At 42.7% G+C, this 18,919-nt stretch overlaps 1 protein-coding gene across 10 annotated transcripts; it reads right to left on the reverse strand.

Annotated features, from left to right (window-relative positions):
- Positions 1-7: 7 nt before the first annotated feature.
- Positions 8-17,068, reverse strand: eef1da (eukaryotic translation elongation factor 1 delta a (guanine nucleotide exchange protein)). 10 transcript variants are annotated; one of them, XM_048270876.1, is made up of 11 exons: positions 16,927-17,021; positions 16,046-16,102; positions 14,601-15,250; positions 13,692-13,818; positions 10,621-10,698; positions 5,596-5,667; positions 3,978-4,068; positions 2,574-2,680; positions 1,976-2,179; positions 815-1,009; positions 8-134 (listed from the first exon to the last, which is right to left on the reverse strand). In XM_048270876.1, exons 3-11 carry the CDS (start codon positions 15,248-15,250, stop codon positions 96-98), a joined length of 1,563 nt encoding a protein of 520 aa, XP_048126833.1. In that variant the 5' UTR covers positions 16,046-16,102; positions 16,927-17,021; the 3' UTR covers positions 8-95. The 10 variants fall into 10 exon arrangements, with proteins under 10 accessions (XP_048126833.1, XP_048083300.1, XP_048083208.1 ...); XM_048227343.1 differs by lacking the exon at positions 5,596-5,667 and adding an exon at positions 4,489-4,509 and having other exon boundaries at positions 16,927-17,020; XM_048227251.1 differs by having other exon boundaries at positions 16,046-16,097; positions 16,927-17,005.
- Positions 17,069-18,919: the final 1,851 nt, after the last annotated feature.

The raw sequence follows: 18,919 nt of genomic DNA on the forward strand, positions 1-18,919 counted from the left end.
TACATTCTTAACGCAAAACTGTTTTTATTTTGAAACCGTTCAAACTTAAAGCAGCAAAAACACCAGCACAGCACACCAATCTGGACCAAGGAGGCTTAGATCTTATTGAAGGCAGCAACATCCACACTTTGGACCTGAAATAGCCAGACATACAGACCAATCAGTTGATTTAAAATATTTTTTTTTTATATTTATAGTATATAGATATCTATATCTATATATCTCTCTCTCATATATATATATATATATATATATAGTAGTAGAGGTTTTGCACCTTTGTCATTGTTAACATTTTTGTTTAACTGAATGTATTACTAAATTGGATAATTTCACTAATTTACAAAACACAGTTTATTATTCAATTGCTCCATTCAATTGTGAGTTCCATGGCATGTTTTGTAAGTGTTAATATATACAAACTGAAGCAGCTGTTTATTTTCACAAGATTTTGTGAATTTTAGTGCAGGATCAACATAATCCGGAATATTATTGGGGTTTAAAATCCAGATTTTGGCCAAGAATTTAATTAAAACACCCAGCATTTAATCCTGGCTACAGGTAGGAGTAAAATATCCTAAAATATTTATCCGGTATCAGATTAAAATTAAACGCCCAAGTTTGGTAACAAATTCACACACTTCTTTGAAGACACTCGCCACTGGAAGACAACGGTCTCTTAACAAAATACAATTAATAAACATACAATATATAAAATGTAAATTTTGTCCACACCTCTACATTCTGCCTACACCTAGGTTTGACTGATCATCCAAGGGAAACAAAATGCTGTTAACATTAAACAGATGGTACTCACATAGTCCTCAAACTTGGTGATCTCCTCCTCCAGGTAGTCTGTGCCCACCTTGTCATCCTCCACCACGCAGTTGATCTGCAGCTTCTTGATGCCATAGCCCACAGGCACCAGCTTAGAGGCGCCCCACAGGAGCCCATCTGTCTGGACAGAGCGCACACACTCCTCCATCTTGGCCATGTCCGTCTCGTCGTCCCACTGGGAGGCAGAGAAGGCCATACACACACACACGTCAAAACACTGCTTCCCTCGCACAACACCACACAAACAACCACACAGAGACAAACGGAGGCGGACACATACACACACTCAAAACACTCCACTGGATGCTTCAAGACCATGCATAATATATGAGTGTGAGATAATCCTCAGAGTCCAGATTCTCCAGCTTAGAAGCTCTGCAGGCAGGCTAGTGCTTTTACAGCTTTAGGAGAATGACCCTGTTTTTTTGTCAGCACCCACAAACACATATAGTGTTAGATGTTGAATGTTTCAATACTATTGTATCTCTATCAATCATTCATGCTCCAAAGCACACTGAATTTGACGTCAGAGAGAGCTAGGTAGAGAGTGAGAGCGAGCGAGGCAGTTACAACTAGGGCTGTCACTTTACGTTCGAAAATCGATTGGACCAACCAACAAGTTTCGAAAACTAAAATAGGGAATCGATTTTAACCAAATATGTACACTATTAATTTTAAACAAATTAAACAAATGAAAAAAATAGCTGTAACAAAACTCACAAACAAGCAGAAAAATAACAAAGAATTCCGAAGTGCAGTAATCATTGCGAAAGCTAAAAATAAAATTCCCACCAATTTCACGCACCGGAAACAGCCGTTTCAATCGGCTGCTGTGCTGCTGGTGTTTTGCCAAAAAATTGAGGAAAACGCAATCAACCTGTGCGACATGAAAAAACGTCTTTAGACATGAAAAATCGATTTTACAATCGATTCAATGAACAATTATGTCTCAAGAATCTAACAGGATTTTTTCACAAAAGTGACAGCCCTAGTTACAACAGAGACAGGGAGAAAGAAACAAACGCAAAACAAAATAAAAACAAATGCATCCAATTCCAGACAAAACACTACATCATGCACATCACAACAGCTGCAGCAAGTGCTGCACCAGAAAGGGGAGAATAATACTGCTGCCACATACAGGCTTGACGTCGAGCAGGATGGAGGATTTGGCGATGAGCACTGGCTTCTTGGACTTCTTTTCAGTGTACGCCTTCACCCTCTCTGCCTTGAGGCGCTCTGCCTCCTCATCGTCGTCGTCGTCGCCGAACAGGTCCAAGTCATCGTCGTCATCCTCCTCCTCATCTTTCACTTCGACCTTCTTGGGCGCCTGGACAACCACGGTCTGTGCAAGGCATTAACAAAATAGAAAAATAATGATTTACATTTGTGATTATGGAATCAGGGTTCCCACACATCAAATTCAAAACCTTTTCAAGACTTTTCCAGGCCCAACTCCTTGATATTCAAGGAACTAACGCAGCATACAAGAACATACATATATATGTGTTTGTGTGTGTGTGATATATATATTTGAATTCCCATTTGAATCCTCATTCGTTTATCGCAGAGCAGGTTACTAACACGATGACTACTCATAGGCCCCTTCTCGAACTCAATCCACCACCCACATCCAGGGCAGAGGTGGAAGAGGAACTCCGTTACATGACGTCCGAGGCTCCAAGTTGCTGGCCCGCAGGCTGATCCTGCTAGCGAGGGTCCGGGCCCAGGAGACTCACCTTGGCGGCGTGTGCGGAGGCTGGTGAAGCGGCAGCAGGTTTGGCCTTCTCCAGCACGGTGAGACGCGCCTCCATCTTGGACATCATGGATCTGAGGTCATTTACAGCTGCTCATCGCAACAGGGAGGGGGAGAGAGAGAGAGAGAGGGGTGGCACAGAGTTCAACAAGCACATTCATTAACAAGCTCTTAGTGCTGAATGTCCTGTGGATTTTAAATCCAGTAATCCAGCCTTGACACTTTCCTTGACCTTACACACATAAACCTTACCATTTCAGCAAAAATATAACAATTCTCCCCCCACAAGGATTGACTGATGTGTAGCGCTATTCAATGTCTAGGTGTTGTCTCAAGCTCACTTCAGACCCTTCTCTCCTTTAGACCCGTTTTGGCCAAGAATATATTTTGCATGGCCTAACCCACCATCATAACCAAAATCAATTATCTCTCCAAACATACATTTCTGGTTCAAATATCACCATACATAGTCAGCACAACACTCTTCACATATTTAACTGCCTAACATCATTATACATCCTCTGTATCCCCCTTAAATATTCCCCCAACACATGAAAGCCAAAAACACCCCTATTATCTCACACACTTGATCCCCGCACATCTCTGACGTCACACCCCCCAATGCACAAAGTCCTTCCCGACTTCACGTCGGGTCCCTTCCCAGCCTACAGCAGCCGGAAGCCAGTGCGGCTGTAGCGCGAGTGTTTCTTAGTCTTTGTCCATGTTTGTGAACTGTTTGTACTGTGTTGCATTGTCTTTGGCCTTTCAGTAATGTTGCGATTTATGTTTGTGTTGCAGGCGGCGTCCTGAATGCCTTGGAATGTCATGTTGGTGTGTGCGCTGGAATACTATGTTTGTGCTAACGTTCTAATAAAAGGGTGTTTAATCACAGTCTCAGTCCCGTTCGGATCAGCTGTTATTCACTTTAGGGGTAGCGGGCAGCCGCATTGCTACGATCACGTTTATTACCATCAAATAATCTTTTTTTTTTTTAATCCCTTAACATAGCACCTTCAACAGCATTATGTTGCGTCAACATCCTCTGTTCTCTAGATATTTACTCGCTTCTAAAGACCACTCACATCCAACAGAATTAAACATAGCTCCTTTAAAAACTGGCTGTTGGTCTGTCATTCATTGCACATTATCCATTCCACATATATGACCATGACCGCCTGAACCAGAGAGAGAGAATGCTAGAGGATTGTGTGTTTGCTTGCGTGTTTGCTTTCCGGATGCTTTTAATGTGATGCATTTTAATGAAACCACTGAACATTCTATGAAAACACTATTATTGCCATTGATGAAGGTGTCAACTGCAATATTTCGCTATTGTTTTAATCACCCAGGCCTACTGGATTCACATTCTATACACACACACACATACCTTTGTGCAAGCTCTGGTTCTCCAACTCCAGACTCTTCATGCGTGACACAAGGTCTGTCTGGTCTCCAGCCCCTGTGCTGCTCGATGAGGTCTATTGACAAACAAAAACCAAATCTGAGCATTCAGTTAACACACACACACACAAATACATAAAGAATGTACGCATGGGGGATGGATGGGGTGGGCGGGGAGGCAGATGAGTATATAAGGCGTATGGGAGAGGGGTGGGGGTGGGCTGGGTGATAAGTGATCCAAATCAAAACAGTAATGGACTGGTGTGGGTGTGTGTGTGTGTGGGGGGGCACTCAGAATGATAACACACTGATAATAACACAAAGTGACATGCAAGATTGGCCATGTGGCAACCAATAACACCATGCTTCAGTTGCAGTGGCCTACATGGAATCGGGAAAAGGCCACACTTGTAAAAGGAGCATGGCAATGACCCAGTAAATTAAAAAATAAAATAAATGAACCAACATGCTGAAAATCAATTTACGTAATCACTTACACGCTTACTCTTAGAGTGGGACTCAAGATTGCATTGAAGAGAGTACACAACAGTAAATATTTGATGTGCAAGTCACACAACATCAGGCCTCTTACTAGAACAGTCTTTTTGACACTGGTTCAGATGAATGTAGCAGCAAGCTCTGCTAGTAAAACCTTCACTTCACAGGATGTTTGTAAATGTCGCAACTGACCCATGCAGACAGAGAATAACCAGTACAGCAGAATCATGAAAATTATACATTTTCACAGTCTCCAAAAAGCTTTTAAAGCCAAATTGCTTGTACACTAATAACTGATAAAAAAAATAAAAATAAAAAAAACAACACTGACTCAACCAGGTCTGCACTCATGGACCTGGAGAAAACCCCAAACCTAAGAAATATCCAGAGTTGCCTTCAAAACCTTCTAGCCAACGCCCAGATATCTGAACCAATGAGACTAGTTCTGGTATGAGGTCCAATGTTTTCAGGTCATCACTGTTCCACACAGTCAAACACATTCATTTATCAGTAAATCACTTTACGAGTAACACTATATATGAGGCACACAATAAATAACTAAATAAATAAATAAATAAATAAATAAATAGGGGGGGAAGGTGTCAGTATCGCTTTAAAAGGTCTCCACAGCTCGGCTCCAAAACCTCCCACAAACACTTCAGGGAGAGCATGCAGTCAGTCGGTGAGCCACTCCACCCACCACCACCACCACCACCACCACCTCCTCCCCTTCCCTGAGACCACAGGCAGCAGAGCGGGCAGAGCAGAGGTCCTCCTCCTCCTCCCCCGCTGCCTCCGACTCTGCTGCTGGGACACCCTGCCGGTGCCCGTGTGGTCAGGTGCACTCAGCGGTGCCACACGAGGTTGGCAAGCGGCTGCCTGCTCGAGGCAGGTGGTGGGCGTCATGGGGCAACAGCGGGGGAGTGGACGAGGCAGCACGCCTTCTGGACACGAGCTGAGAGACACACACACACACACACACACACACACGTGCAGTTAGCAGCCCACACCCTCCTCTTCGTCTTCCTGCGTCTCCGCCATTTGCACAGACAGCTGGCGAGTAGGGGGGGGGGGCTTGGCTGGTGAACAGGCCGGGGGGGACTTACGGTCCGATTGCGGCGCTGCTGCTGCTTTTGGGGACGAGACTGACCCCGGCCTGGCTGCAGTGCTGTCTTCAGCTACGGTTCATTTGCACAAAACCATTCAACAGGACATATTTACAGGGAGGACAAAGAGATGACAGACTATTGGACCCACTACAGGAAAGGGCTGCAAATGTAATAAGATGTAAGGGGAGCTGAGGAAAGAACAGGATTAACAGATTCAACACCAAGATAAATGAAAACATTCTACTTTTTTTAACATGGATTAAACTGGAAAAGCATTTCCTGAAGGAAATACAGTGCATGAAAATACAAAAATATGATTTAAAATATCATACAGAGTAAAAATAAATAATGCAGATATAGTTACAATAGTGTTGCTAGGGTACATATGTTGGTTGTTATGCCAAAATAAGTGGGGGCTATGCTGATTGCTACCTGTAGGTTGCTATGGTGGTTGCTAGGTTGACATTGTGGTGGTTGCTAGGCTGTTGCTAAGGTATTTGACATGGTTGCTAGGCTGTTGCTAGGGTACTTGAGGTGGTTGCTATGCTGGTTGCTAGGTTGTAACTGTGGAAGTGGTTGCTAGGCTGTTGCTATGGTAGTTATGGTGGTTGCTATTAGAGATGCACCGATATGGAATTTTAGGGCCGATAACCGATATTGATTGGTTTGTTGTGGCCGATACCGATACGATAACCGATAATATTACTCTTAAACATTTGTGAAAAGTGATTTGGGGAAAGCATTTAATAAGCATAATTTTATTGCAGTAATTTTACCTACCACCAAATGATGGACAGAACTCATAAGTCCTCAATAGTACGGCAGTAAACAACAACAGTAGTCTAGCCCTAGGCTACAGTATGTGTGGCTCCTTTAAGTGAACCTGACGTCAGTGAATTGCGAGTGAGTGGCTAGAGAGTTGAATCGTTTTCATTTAGGACTAAACGCTCATAAACAGCTCAGCTTGGAATAAGCTACAGTATAGCGACCAAATCAGAATTTGTGAGGGAAACTTCGGTTTAGTTTCAACTGCGGGTAACGGAATAAAGCTGGAACTCCTCAGACTGCATCTTATGTCTGTCTACTCTGTTGCGCACAACCTGCTGCAGCAGAAATGAAAGGAGTTAGCCCCGAAGGTTTTAATAACTTATTATGATGACCTGTCTGGAACTGAAGCCGCGAATGGTTAGCATATTTCTAGGTAATAATACAAAACCCAAGCTAAAGTAATGCAAATATAATACTAAAACACAACTTAGAACTAGGCCTACTTATGTACTTTCGTCCCACTAACGAAGTTTGTTTATTTGTTTCCCCGACCAGCGCGGTAAAGTGCAAACACACCAGCACAAGACGGCTCTAGATAGGGCTGAGCTCCGCTCTGTTAAGGTTAAATGGCGGATCATTCACGAGAGGATTTTAAGATGCACAGATTCCCAAATGAACGCATATTCACAGATTTTGCTATGCTGGTTGCTAGGTTACTCATTGGTTACTGTATTGGTTGCTAGGTTGTAACTGTGGAAGTGGTTGCTAGGCTGTTGCTAGGGTATTTGACATGGTTGCTAGGCTGTTGCTATGGTACTTGAGGTGGTTGCTAGGCTGTTGCTATATTAGTCGTGGTGGTTGCTATGCTGGTTGCTAGGTTAAACTCATTGGTTGCTAGATTGTAACTGTGTAAGTGGTTGCTAGGCTGTTGCTAGGGTGCTTGGTGTGGTTGCTATGTTGGTTGCTAGGTAGGTGGTGGTTTAATATAGTTGGAATGGCTGAACAGTTAAATAGGTGGATAGTTTAAATGGTTAAATTGTTTAACAGTGAATTATTGTGGACAGAGGAAGCAGTGGAAAAGGATCTGTAGTCTTAAGACAATGAGATTGTATGCTTAAAGCAGAGCCCGTCTACGGAGAGCCTGGCCACTCTGTATTAAAGTTCCATTGTACCGAAATTTGGAGTTCCACTGGGGGCGATCGCCATGAGTGCAAAATGAATGGGAGTCAATAGAGCTAGACGGCTAAATTTGTCTCCTTCACCTGATTGTCGTTGACAAATCTCAGATTTGATTGTAGTTCGTATAACTTCAACTTCTACAGGTTGGGTCTTTGTTGCCCATAACACACTAGCATTGTGCTAATGAATGACGTCAGACATGTTTGAAAGGCTTTTTAGAACAATTAAGTGACTTTAAAAAATATAATACTCAACCAAGTGTATTTTCTTGGCCTCCCCTTTCGAATATAATATTCAAACTACTTGAAAAAAAATTATATCCTGAAAAAAGTGGATTTTGAGGGGTACAGCACCATAGACCTCCATTTATTCTGCACTCGTGGACGAGCGCCATCACATGGAACCACAGAAGGAACTGCAACCAGTTCAGAAACCGGAAGGTTTCCGAGAGTGGCAATTCTCCCCTTATTAGACATTCTCTGCTTAAAAGGAACACGCCACCCAAGGTGGGATCTACAATTAGGTGTTAATTAATATTACTAGGCTAGGTCGAAGTACTCCCACGTGCTATTGCGCCACACATTGTAGTTCTCCTGTTTATTCGCTTGGAAAATTGCCACGTTTCATGTTGTGTGACCTTACACATTTTTAGGAACTACTCGTGCAACTGTATTTAAGTAGGGAAAACGTGGATGTTTTTGATTACTTCTATCTATATGCGTCCTGAGCCCGCTAGCATAGCGACATGCTAACACATTCGTGCCCCGCACCAGAGCGTTTGAGTGCACGTACCGACACGGGAGAGGTATGACTCAACTCGTGAAAGTTAAGGTAAGAACATATATTACTACTGACATTGGGTGGCGTGTTCCTTTAAAGCCTGAGAAACTGACAGTTGGTGCAGGTGGCCTGGCCACCCGGCCTAGGATTCTAATTGCTTAACAGCCTGATTTTGATGTCATCAGCCTAATGTTAAGTCTATGGGGAAATTTTGAGTAGTTTTTAATTAATAGTATAAAAGTTATAAAGATGAAAAATACAAAGCCCGGATGTCACAAGTAAGACTTACGTAACAAAGTTTGAATGAAGTTTCTACGTTAAGCGGTTGAAGCTGAATTAACTGCATTAGAAGAAGAATAAGAAGAAGCCTAGGAAGAACAGTACAGTGCATTTTCATGCACTGTAAAAAAGGTGTTTCCAAACACTAAAGCATGTAAATAAAAAAAATACAAAGTCAAAACATTGTTTTTAAACAAAAGCAAAGCTTAACATAGTCCAGTACCTCCCCAAAAGATAGAAGGCTGAACAGATTATCAAGAGCGTGATGTATGCCATACCGCACATATAGTCCTCTCACATCACAACACAACGCATCATAACACATCACAACACAGCACATCACATCACATGCACACAGTATCAACACCGCTACAGAACCATACACTATGTTACATATACCATACACATACATACAGACAGTGAGAGATCACAAGCATGCGTATTATGATGTAGTCGGACCATGCAACCATAGTGGAAGGTCCATAATGGATCTCCACCATGTACAACCCCTGGCATAAATTATGTTTCCTAAAGCCAGAAAGTTGCCATTTGAAATGAACTTAGTTTTGTGTCATGTCTGTGATCTGGCTTTTTTCTAAAAAATTAAACAACTTAATGAACATCCTCCAAGACTGGTGATTCCATAATTTATGCCAGGGGTTGTAGATGGGGACCCTGCCCTTTTTGCGGTCATGCCTCGGTTGGGGTCACAAGACACTACAGACGCAAGGTCCACTACTGCACGCTCTACCCAGCCCTTGTGTATGCGTGTGAGTGTGCCTATACACGAGAGTGATCCAAGACAGGAGGTTAAAATGCGGGTTAAATTCCAATGCCATTCTCCTCGCACACATACATTCACAATATATTGTTGGATGGCCCACTAATGCCACCAAGGGGATATTTCACATTCATGGATTAGAAACAAACCTGGGTTAAAATAAGGAGATGTTTGGCTTTGTTTTGCTGGGAGAATGAAGCCACAGGGCTCTTCTTTTAGGAGGCTTGCCACTTGCTTTGGGTTAACTTACCCAGCTTTGTCCCCATACCACAAATACACCCCAGAAGATGTTAGGAGATAACTGACCATCAATTTGTGCATTATTGCAAATAAGTCACAGTGATTTCTTGGAGCATGAATCACATTCTATGGGAATCTATCTGGAGTTCAACTTGATTTTATTTAGGGAAGGAGTGTAATGACTATGCGGACAAAGATTTGACAAATAATAAAAGTTAAATTAATTGATGCCAAGTTTAAGTTTTGGTTGAGTGGAAACTGAGCCATATTTTACACAGATACAGAATAATAAAGACCCAGTCAAGTGGAACATGAAGCTACATTGTGTGAGTCTAGATCACATGAAAGCTGATTCCATGACAATTTGCAACCATCAAACAGATTCCATTATAAGAAAAGAGGAAATGACACGGCATGTCTTTGGCATGAGTAGAGCAGCAGCCACTTCAACCTTGCATCTGTCAGTACCTGTGGCCTAGGAACCGGACAAGGACCCACACATTGCAGTTAAACAGGTGTTAGCAGTGTTAGACTTTCAAAAAGGGGGTACGTGGGAATCTTCCTTTAATAGGATTAAATCAAAATGCAACCATTTATACAAATGGTTGCAGAGGTTAAAACTGTACCCAAGTAAAAGGTTAGGGAGAGAGGTATTTTCCCCCTAAAAGTTGTTTTTACAATCCAACACGCAGGACAGGGGACGTAATGCGGGATGAGATACCCAGTCACAAGCTTATGCTACTGGGCTTTACTGACTGGGGGTGGGGGTGGGGGTCTAAAGCGGTCTTCCGACTCAAGTTAGACATTCCTGGCTGTGGCATTAAAACACATTGGGGAAGGAAGTCTCAACACTGCTTTTTTCAGTACTCAAATCCATTCGGGAAGGGTTCCAACACAAAAAATAAATAAAAATGATGATGAAATAAACTTAGCCTATACGTACACGTCTGATTAGGGATTTCGTTTGGTCTGACTATGAAGGGAACGGTACTCACTCCGGCTAGGGATTTCTGGATATTCTGGCGGGCTTTAGCAATGTCCTGCAGGATGGCACTAGCTTCTCTCTCCTGAGGCTGAGAGGGGAGGAGGTACAGTGGAGAGGGGAGGAGGGGGGGCAGAGATGGGGGAGGGGGTCAAACAGGCAGGCAAAGCCAGATAGAAAGAGAGAGGGCAGGCAAACACACACACACACACACACACACACACACACACACACACAAATATGCATACATGTATACACGCACACACACACACAAATATACATACACACACTCTCAAACGTATATATAAACACACCCGCACATGTATGCGCACGCACGCACTCTCACACTCACACTAAAAGAGAGAACAAGAGTTGAGAAGCTTCTTCTGCATATTTCAACTCTGGTATATGCTAGCATTGCTAGAAAGCGAAGAGAAAGAAGAGAGAGCAGGCGAAGGACACTGGGGGCATACTGCGCAAGGCTCTGTGGCCTCTGACGGGCCCCGGGGCCTTAGCCTTGAATTTCCCCTTGGAGATCAATAAAGTATCTATCTACCCATCTATCTAGCCTGACTTACCATTACACCTGGCAACAGATGCTCTTCTTAGCCCAGCAATTCCTTACCCCTACTCTTGCAAGGGTAAAGCACCCCCCTGAGGGTTTTCTATTTATTTCATAGACAAATATAACCTGAAAAATGTCAAGTATTAATACCTTCCATTCAGATGTTAACTGGCATTTCAACTACTGGGTTCTAAATTCTGGCCCTGGCACAGCAGCCACTCCACTCTCCGTAGCATCCACCTACCCCTGCTGAAAGCACACCTGATTAAACGCTGCGGTCATCAGTAGGCTCTGGGTTAGCAAAGAGTCACCTGGGGCCTAAACTACGAAGCAAGTTCAATACACTCAGGGCATCTTTTAGTTGGCTTGACAAGCCCCAAACAACCGTTCCATCGATTTTTCACATCTTTTTCTTGAGGTCACGAGTGCCAACAATACGGTATATCCTTGTGTTTTTAAAAGTCTAAGTTTACAGCTCATTATTTATGAATAGCATCATTACAATAACGTAACCTGTGACTTTGTAACCAAATCAACCAATGCATTGTCACTCAACACAATTCTGCCCCCACTTGTGTGTGTGGCAATGACATGGTCTAGCCAGCTAAATTAGAAAAGATAGGCCTAACAGCTTCCCAAGAGAAAGTCTGAAGCTGAAGTTCCTTTCAAAAGGATTCACTGTCAAACTAAGCAGACCAACAGAGTACATTTCAGTTATATCCTTCAATGTTTTGTTGAAGAGCAATAATGTAGTCTAGCAATCCAAGTTACAGAATTGAAACTAATGCGTTAGCTTATGGCTAATATATATGAGAGATATATATAGATACCATAGATATGCTATCGGTTAGCATAATCGATAAAAGTAGATATTTAGCGCGAACTTCAGTCCATTTATAAAAGTGTTACATAAGAGGAGCTCTTTGTTTACAACTGACTATTAAAATACTCAAAGGCTAATGTTTTCTCTCAATATAAAACCATGTAGGAAAAATGTGACTGTAATTCATCAATGACACTTGAACGAACTAGCTGCACAAAATAAACATTTGGTGTGCGTGTGACAACGTGGACCCACTAGCGATCATGTGACTTGCTCTGCTGCAGCCAGGGGCTTCTTTTGAATTTCCCCTTGGGGATCAATAAAGTATCTATCTATCTTCTCCCGCTTCTGTTGCATGCACCTTCTGGATTTAGTGAATGTATGAGGTTTCAATGAGTGATTTCGAGTGTTTCCCCCCTAAGTAATTTAAATACTCGATAACGTCAATTTGCACATCATTAAAACAACAATCACGATATTATCGCAGACGATATATATTGCCCAGCCCTAATATGTATCCTAAATTACAGAAACATTGTGTGAAAATAACATAAGACACTAAGAAAATATCTAGGTCTAGTGTCAGGCAGTCGATAGCAATGTGTATAGGTTAGGCTTTTACAGGGCTTAAATCAAGGAAAATGTCTGTGCCTGAAGTTAGGCCATCAGACATTTTAAAGATCTTGTGTTATACGCTAATTTCCTACTTTCAATTTGCGGTCCACGCCTAATTTCAGACAAAGTGCTTTTACCAGTTAGCTTTGATATCTAAGGTGCTTTGATTTAAGCTTTAAGGCTGCTATGCAGATAAAGCTTAGGCTTTTGTGCCACCAGCCAAAATAAATCAAGGTAAAGCCAATGTAATTTTTAAAAGGAACAATATTAACCCTTTTTGTATAACACTCTTACCGGTTACCATTTAGAGTAGAGGCCTTAGAACACTGGAACGGGAATGTTAAAAATGTTTTCGGTCAGAACGAATAGAATGAAAATCATTCTGTTTTTAGTCTGATGGCTAGCCTGGGTGTTCCCATGCTGCCTTGCGCGCGATTTGATTCACGCTGCTAAGGCAGCCTGGAGACCATGGAGCAAATTTTCGCCTGAGATAGGGAACCAATCACAGAACAGGGGGGAAAAGCAAGACGATGATGAGCTATGCACAGACGCATTTGATAGACATCCGTGGCACCCAATAAACGGATCTGAGCATTTTTTTCAAATACGAGAAAATGAACGTGGTGGCGCTAGCCAGGCTATCTGATGGCAATAGACTTTCCAAAATTCCATGATATTCCAGAAATTCCATGACCCATGGGAACCCTGCCCAAATTTCTGCTTCGTAGTACAGGTCCCAGGTGAGTTGAGGAGTTCAATCACGTAAGCAGAACAGGGAAAGATGGACCATGCAGAGAACAGAATGACTGCCACAGGGGCAGTGCTGAGAACCACTGCCATCACTGAGTTTTGGGTGAAAGCGATGTTTAACTTGTCGTGAACTTGTTAAAACCACCCCCACCACAATAACACTTACAGAAAAAGCCCAACACATTCATACGTCTCTCTTGCGTGAGGTGTATTCAGTAGGAAGCTAGCAATGGAGCAGGCGTGTGACTCATCTCCCTTTGGAGCAAAGACGAGAGTTGAGAGGCGTGCAGTGCGGAACAGAGTGGAGCGGAGAGGAGGGCAGGAGTCGTACCGGCTGTGCGGAGTGGGTGATGCCGTTCATGCCCTCGTAGAAGCGCCGCTCGGCCTCGTCATACCTGGGCTTGTCGAACCAGACACTGTCCTGCATCAGGCACTGGAGTCCACTCATGGTGACTGTTCTACAGACAGAGAAAGAGAAAATGCAAGAAAGAGATATTGAGTGCCAAGTTCAATGAAAACCATCAACAGCCGTGAACGAGATACAGCATTGAACTGCATTGACTCAACATACAAACACTCAAAGATGCAGAACACAGATGCATACGTGGACAACTGGGCTGCAACTGGGGTTGCACTCAACTGTCTTTTATCAATTTGAAGTTTGAAAAAAGTAAACCACGCACAAAGACAACATGTTTGAAAAGGAAAAAATGAAAATGTGCCATGTATGAATAGGATGGACCTCATACATTAATCAACCAATATGGATCTACTAATAACATCTTAATGTGTGGTAGCAACCATTACTTAGCAAGAGACCGCTTCAAATCCACACTAACTTTTTTACAATTAAATTTACCAGCAGTTATTTTCATCTTAAAACTTTATTAAGTCCAACAGTTACCAGTTATGTCCAACAACATGACTCAGTGTAAACCAAACTGTCAGTGTACACCAAACTAGTCCTCAAACTATTACAAGTTACAGCGGATATAAAAATAAATAAATAAATAAATAAATAAATAAATACATAAATATAAAGTAAAAAGAAACCATGTGACGTGACAAATACGGATTAGACAAGCTATATCTTCACAGTTAAGCTAGAGCTCCAATGCACGTCATCACAGCACAAAAAACAGGCATAGCAGAGAAAAAGTGTGAAGTTAGAAAACAAAACAAAACCTAACAAAAATTCAAACAGAAATAGTCTCTCCATGCGCAGGGGTACTTTGCGTACTTTCCAGGGTTCCTCTGATGAGTGCGCTCGGTCTCTGAAGACCCTCTGCTTCGGCCTCCTCGGCCCACCCCTGATCCATCGGACACCCTCGCCCGCTTTGGCTCCGATGACGAGCGGTAGTGCGTGCGGGTTGCATACTGGCGGCCACGGCCTCTATGGTAACTGCCTCCTCGGCCTCCCTGGTGATAACTCTCCTCCTGGTCACCACGGTGCTGCGCAGCACTGGAACTGTAAGTGGTTGCGGCACCGCCAGTAGGGTTCCGTCTGGACCGGAAGACCAGGGCCCGGGGCACACGCTCCCTTGGGGACGAGGTCGTCGGGGGGGAACTGGACTGCCACGTCTGGAAGGAGCCATCAGCCTGCTCGTACAGGCTGCGGTTCACCCACGTGCCAGCCGATGGCGACGAGGGGCTGAAAGGGGCTGCCTCGGCCCTCAGGCCGGCTCTCTCCGGCTCCGCCACAGCCTGGCTCTCTGAGTGGGTACGCCGGCGGCGCCCCACATGCAGGTTGTCTCCGTTCAGGCTGGGGTTGATGAGCATGGGGCCGTTCCCTGGGCGAAAGCCCCCTCCTCTGGGCCCGTTTGAGCCTCCACTGCCAGCACCGCCCCTCTGCCAAAAATCGGGTCGGGGCAAATCTCTCTGAGCGCACATCTGGCGTTTTCCAGCATATCAAGCAGGTGAGGTGAAAAAAGAAGGGGAGAAGCGAAATGTAGAAACATTCTAGCAAATTAGTCTTGAGTTCGGGTTAGTCACCACATCTCCAAGATGGCCACAAGTAAATCATAAAGCTAGAAGCACAACAGCCAGGGGATCGTGTAAAGTTACGGCTAGCCTTAGTCGGGCAGCATGGGACATTGATGCAAGTCCCCACAAAGCTTACGGTCATTGGCCTCAGAAGTAAAGCTTGGGAGCAGAGCCTTATTCAATTCCATAAAACCAAATAAATCACACCAAAAACATGACATTTAGAATGCTGATAAACAACACTTCAAGACCTCACAGAAGACAACTGAACACAGAATTAATTTGACACATTCTCTGAAATTATAAGAACAGATTAAAATTCTAGAAAAGCATTAAATAAAATTCCAGCAGACCAGTGCCATAGAAAACCAAAACATGGCAAGAAATTCCAAACAACATGGATTAGTGTTTTTGATCATCCTTGTTTTCAAAGAACAACCACATAAATCACACAAAGTTCAATCCAAGCACAAAAACAAACAAAAGATGCAGCAAGACATTTAACTATTAAATCAGGCAATACACATCAGTAATCATCAACAGTCGTCCAGACAGATAATATATCACAGTAAATCCTGAGAAATATAGGAGACCAGCTAACCAAAATACATGATGAGCATATCTCACACAAATGTTGAGAGCAATGGAATTCTCACAACAGGCCGGAAGCAATCACCAACACAAAACAGCCCCATCACTAACCTTGCAAGGTGTATAGTAACAATGATGCAGACAAGGTGCTTTGAGGCCTCTTCTGAACTTTAAATTATGAGTAATGGAAAAAGATGAGGGAACATTGTTGAGTGGAGATAAAACGTAGAGAACTAGGAGTACTTGAATAGCAAATAGAAACATTATTACACATGACATTATGTAAGGGAGAATGTATAGAACGCCTAACCTAATGTAATCGGCTATCCAATATGGTGCGACAGTGGTAACGTTAACCTAAAAGCTGACGTAAGGTTCAACTCTGGAAAAAAGTAAAATGGTGTGTCACTATGTCAGAGTTTTGATTTTCTTAACTTTTGCACGCAGCTTATCCTGAGGGCAGGTAATGCAGAAAGTCCACATCCATAGACAATACAAATGTCAGGACTCAAAGTTAAATTGCTGAAACTCAACCTGTCAATCCAACTCATTCAAAGACATGCTGATAATGATACGACGGCAATAGCAAATAGCAATAGCTATTTAGCATTAACGGGGCACCATGCTAGACCATTGACTGTAGAACCGTTGATGTCTACTGACACACGACTAAGGTGAAAGGGCACCTCTCAATTAGCTGTCTAATCACCATTGCTTTAATTCCAGGTCGTTGCATCGTTACCATATAATTAATAAAAAGTCAAGACCTAACAGTTGTTACTTTGTAGTAAGCTAGCTAGGTATGCTAGCTAGCATAGGGAGGCACTAGCATAGCTTGACTCAAGTAAATGGACTGACGCTGTTGAAAGACTTGCTTCTCAGCCACGTGGCGCTGGAACAGTGAGATGGAACGAGACAAAAACAGGATATTGGAGAAATTAAGTCAGATGTTTCCACCTCGCCGTAAATAATTGAAGTCTCTTTTCACTCACTTTTAGATTTACGATTTTAGCGGCCGGTGTTCAGCGGACAACCTCACTTCAGCACTTCGCTGGTCCGAAAGAGACAGATGAAAGCTAGTCAGCCAGAATTATTTGCGGAAAAGGGGTGATCAAATACACACATATCTGCATTCGCCAATAGTTCGGTTGCATTCACAATGAATATATACACAATGTATGGACACTGAAACATTTATGAGGCGACTCCGCCCAAGGCTAACAAAATATATGGTTTATTCACAGAAATGTTATAGTTGAAATGGTACGCTCCATAATACGCACCTCGCATTTGCGGAGATTGAAAACCCTCCTCCCACTCCACCAGGGGCCCAATCTATGGACTCAACTAAACACAATTGAGCTTGCCAGCCTTCATAATGTGTTTAAAAGAATGAGTGATTTATGAATGATTTCAATATATCACAAAGTTCAGTTAGGATGCTCAGATCGACAGTCTATTGAAGTCAATCGCATATTCATAGCCAAAGAAGAACAGCACAGCATTAGATTTTCAATTCTAGCGTAATTGAATTTTTAATGGCTTTAAGTTCGCACGCCGTGGACATATTAGTGTTCAGTGTAGTACTATTAAATGTAGTACTATCTTATCAAAGAATAGGACTAGAATGTAGTACTATCTTATCAAAGAATAGGACAAACAGAAAATATGAAGATGTATGACAATATCAAAAGTGTAAAAAAGGGCAACATTGGATTGGGCTAATGCAGAGCTGGCCCTGACACATTTGATTGGTGTAAAATGGTGTGGAGCCAATGAAATGAATGAATCTCACTCTCAATGTGTGAGAGTTGGCAGCTCTGCTAATGATGCTGTGCGACATGCGTGTCACACAGGCAGTGTGCAAGCTCTCATCTCTCAGCTTTCTCGTAGGCCTACCATGAATACCGAAATTAAAACGGACAGGTAAGCAGTATCCCGTGTGAGTCAGGCGTAGACTGTTTTGATAAGCTCCAAACTGGATTTCTGTTCCTCATCTCCTGGAACATTTGGAGTAGCCTGTAAAATTGAGATGGACAGGATGTTTCCTCCCACCATAAACACGAAACTAAACAGACACCTCCAGGGCCAGACCCCAGATAGCAACTCTAGAGTCCTTGAGCTAGCTGGGCACATGTCAGACATAAGGTTTATATTCACCTCAAGACACTCAAAATGAGACTGAACAAAAGACTTCAAAAATAAACACTGTAAACAGTGAGCAAAAAAGGAGCATAGCAAAAATGCTATACAGTGTGGTGGATCTGAGTAAAGTAGGCTACACTTTTATGAGGAGTACATGACTGACTATTATAGGCATAATCCTGTATAGAGATTTAATTAAGTCTGGCAGGGTTTTTAAATAGAAATTGAGTATATATTTAGTATATTTGACTTATCTTAAAAGTATATTTACCCTTCTAAACTTTTTCCATATTGACAGATGTGGAAGAGTACTTGCAGCTGTGACTTTGGATGTGAGCTTTGCATACTTAAACTCACTACTGGAGTAGGCTTACACGGTTGTGAAATTGAAACTGAAAAGGAACATAGCTGATAGCTTCTGACTGCCAGCCACAAAGATGGCCCATAGAGGCCTAATCATTTACTGAATAGAGATTTAATTAAGTCTGGCAGGGTTTTTAAATAGAAATTGATTTAGTATATTTTACTTATCTTAAAAGTATCTTTACCCTAATAAACTTTTTTCCATATTGAGAGATGTGGATGGAAGAGTACTTGCAGCCGTGACTGGATGTGAGCTTTGCATACTAAACTCACTACTGGAGTACACGGTTGTACAATTCTTCAGAAACTGAAAAGGAACATATAGCTGATAGCTTCTGACTGCCAGCCAAAAAGATGCCCCATAGGCACATAAGAAATACTAGATGTACCGCATAGCGGTAGAAAATATGACCACTGCTCAGTCCTGTACATCCTCTCTGTGAAAATAAATTGTGCTTGTTAATTTGTCTCCCATCT

Source organism: Alosa alosa, chromosome 1, assembly GCF_017589495.1.
Source record: "Alosa alosa isolate M-15738 ecotype Scorff River chromosome 1, AALO_Geno_1.1, whole genome shotgun sequence".
Taxonomy (NCBI): domain Eukaryota; kingdom Metazoa; phylum Chordata; class Actinopteri; order Clupeiformes; family Clupeidae; genus Alosa; species Alosa alosa.

What these genes read in the sequence shown, in the direction of transcription:
- eef1da (XM_048270876.1), bottom strand. Translation starts at nt 15,250, where the DNA reads ATGTGCGCTCAGAGAGATTTGCCCCGACCCGATTTTTGGCAGAGGGGC. An exon ending in CATCAGAGGAACCCTGGAAA is followed by an intron (nt 13,819 to 14,600) that starts GTACGCAAAGTA and finishes CTCTGTCTGTAG; the next exon opens with AACAGTCACCATGAGTGGAC. An exon ending in TCCAGAAATCCCTAGCCGGA is followed by an intron (nt 5,668 to 10,620) that starts GTGAGTACCGTT and finishes AATGAACCGTAG; the next exon opens with CTGAAGACAGCACTGCAGCC.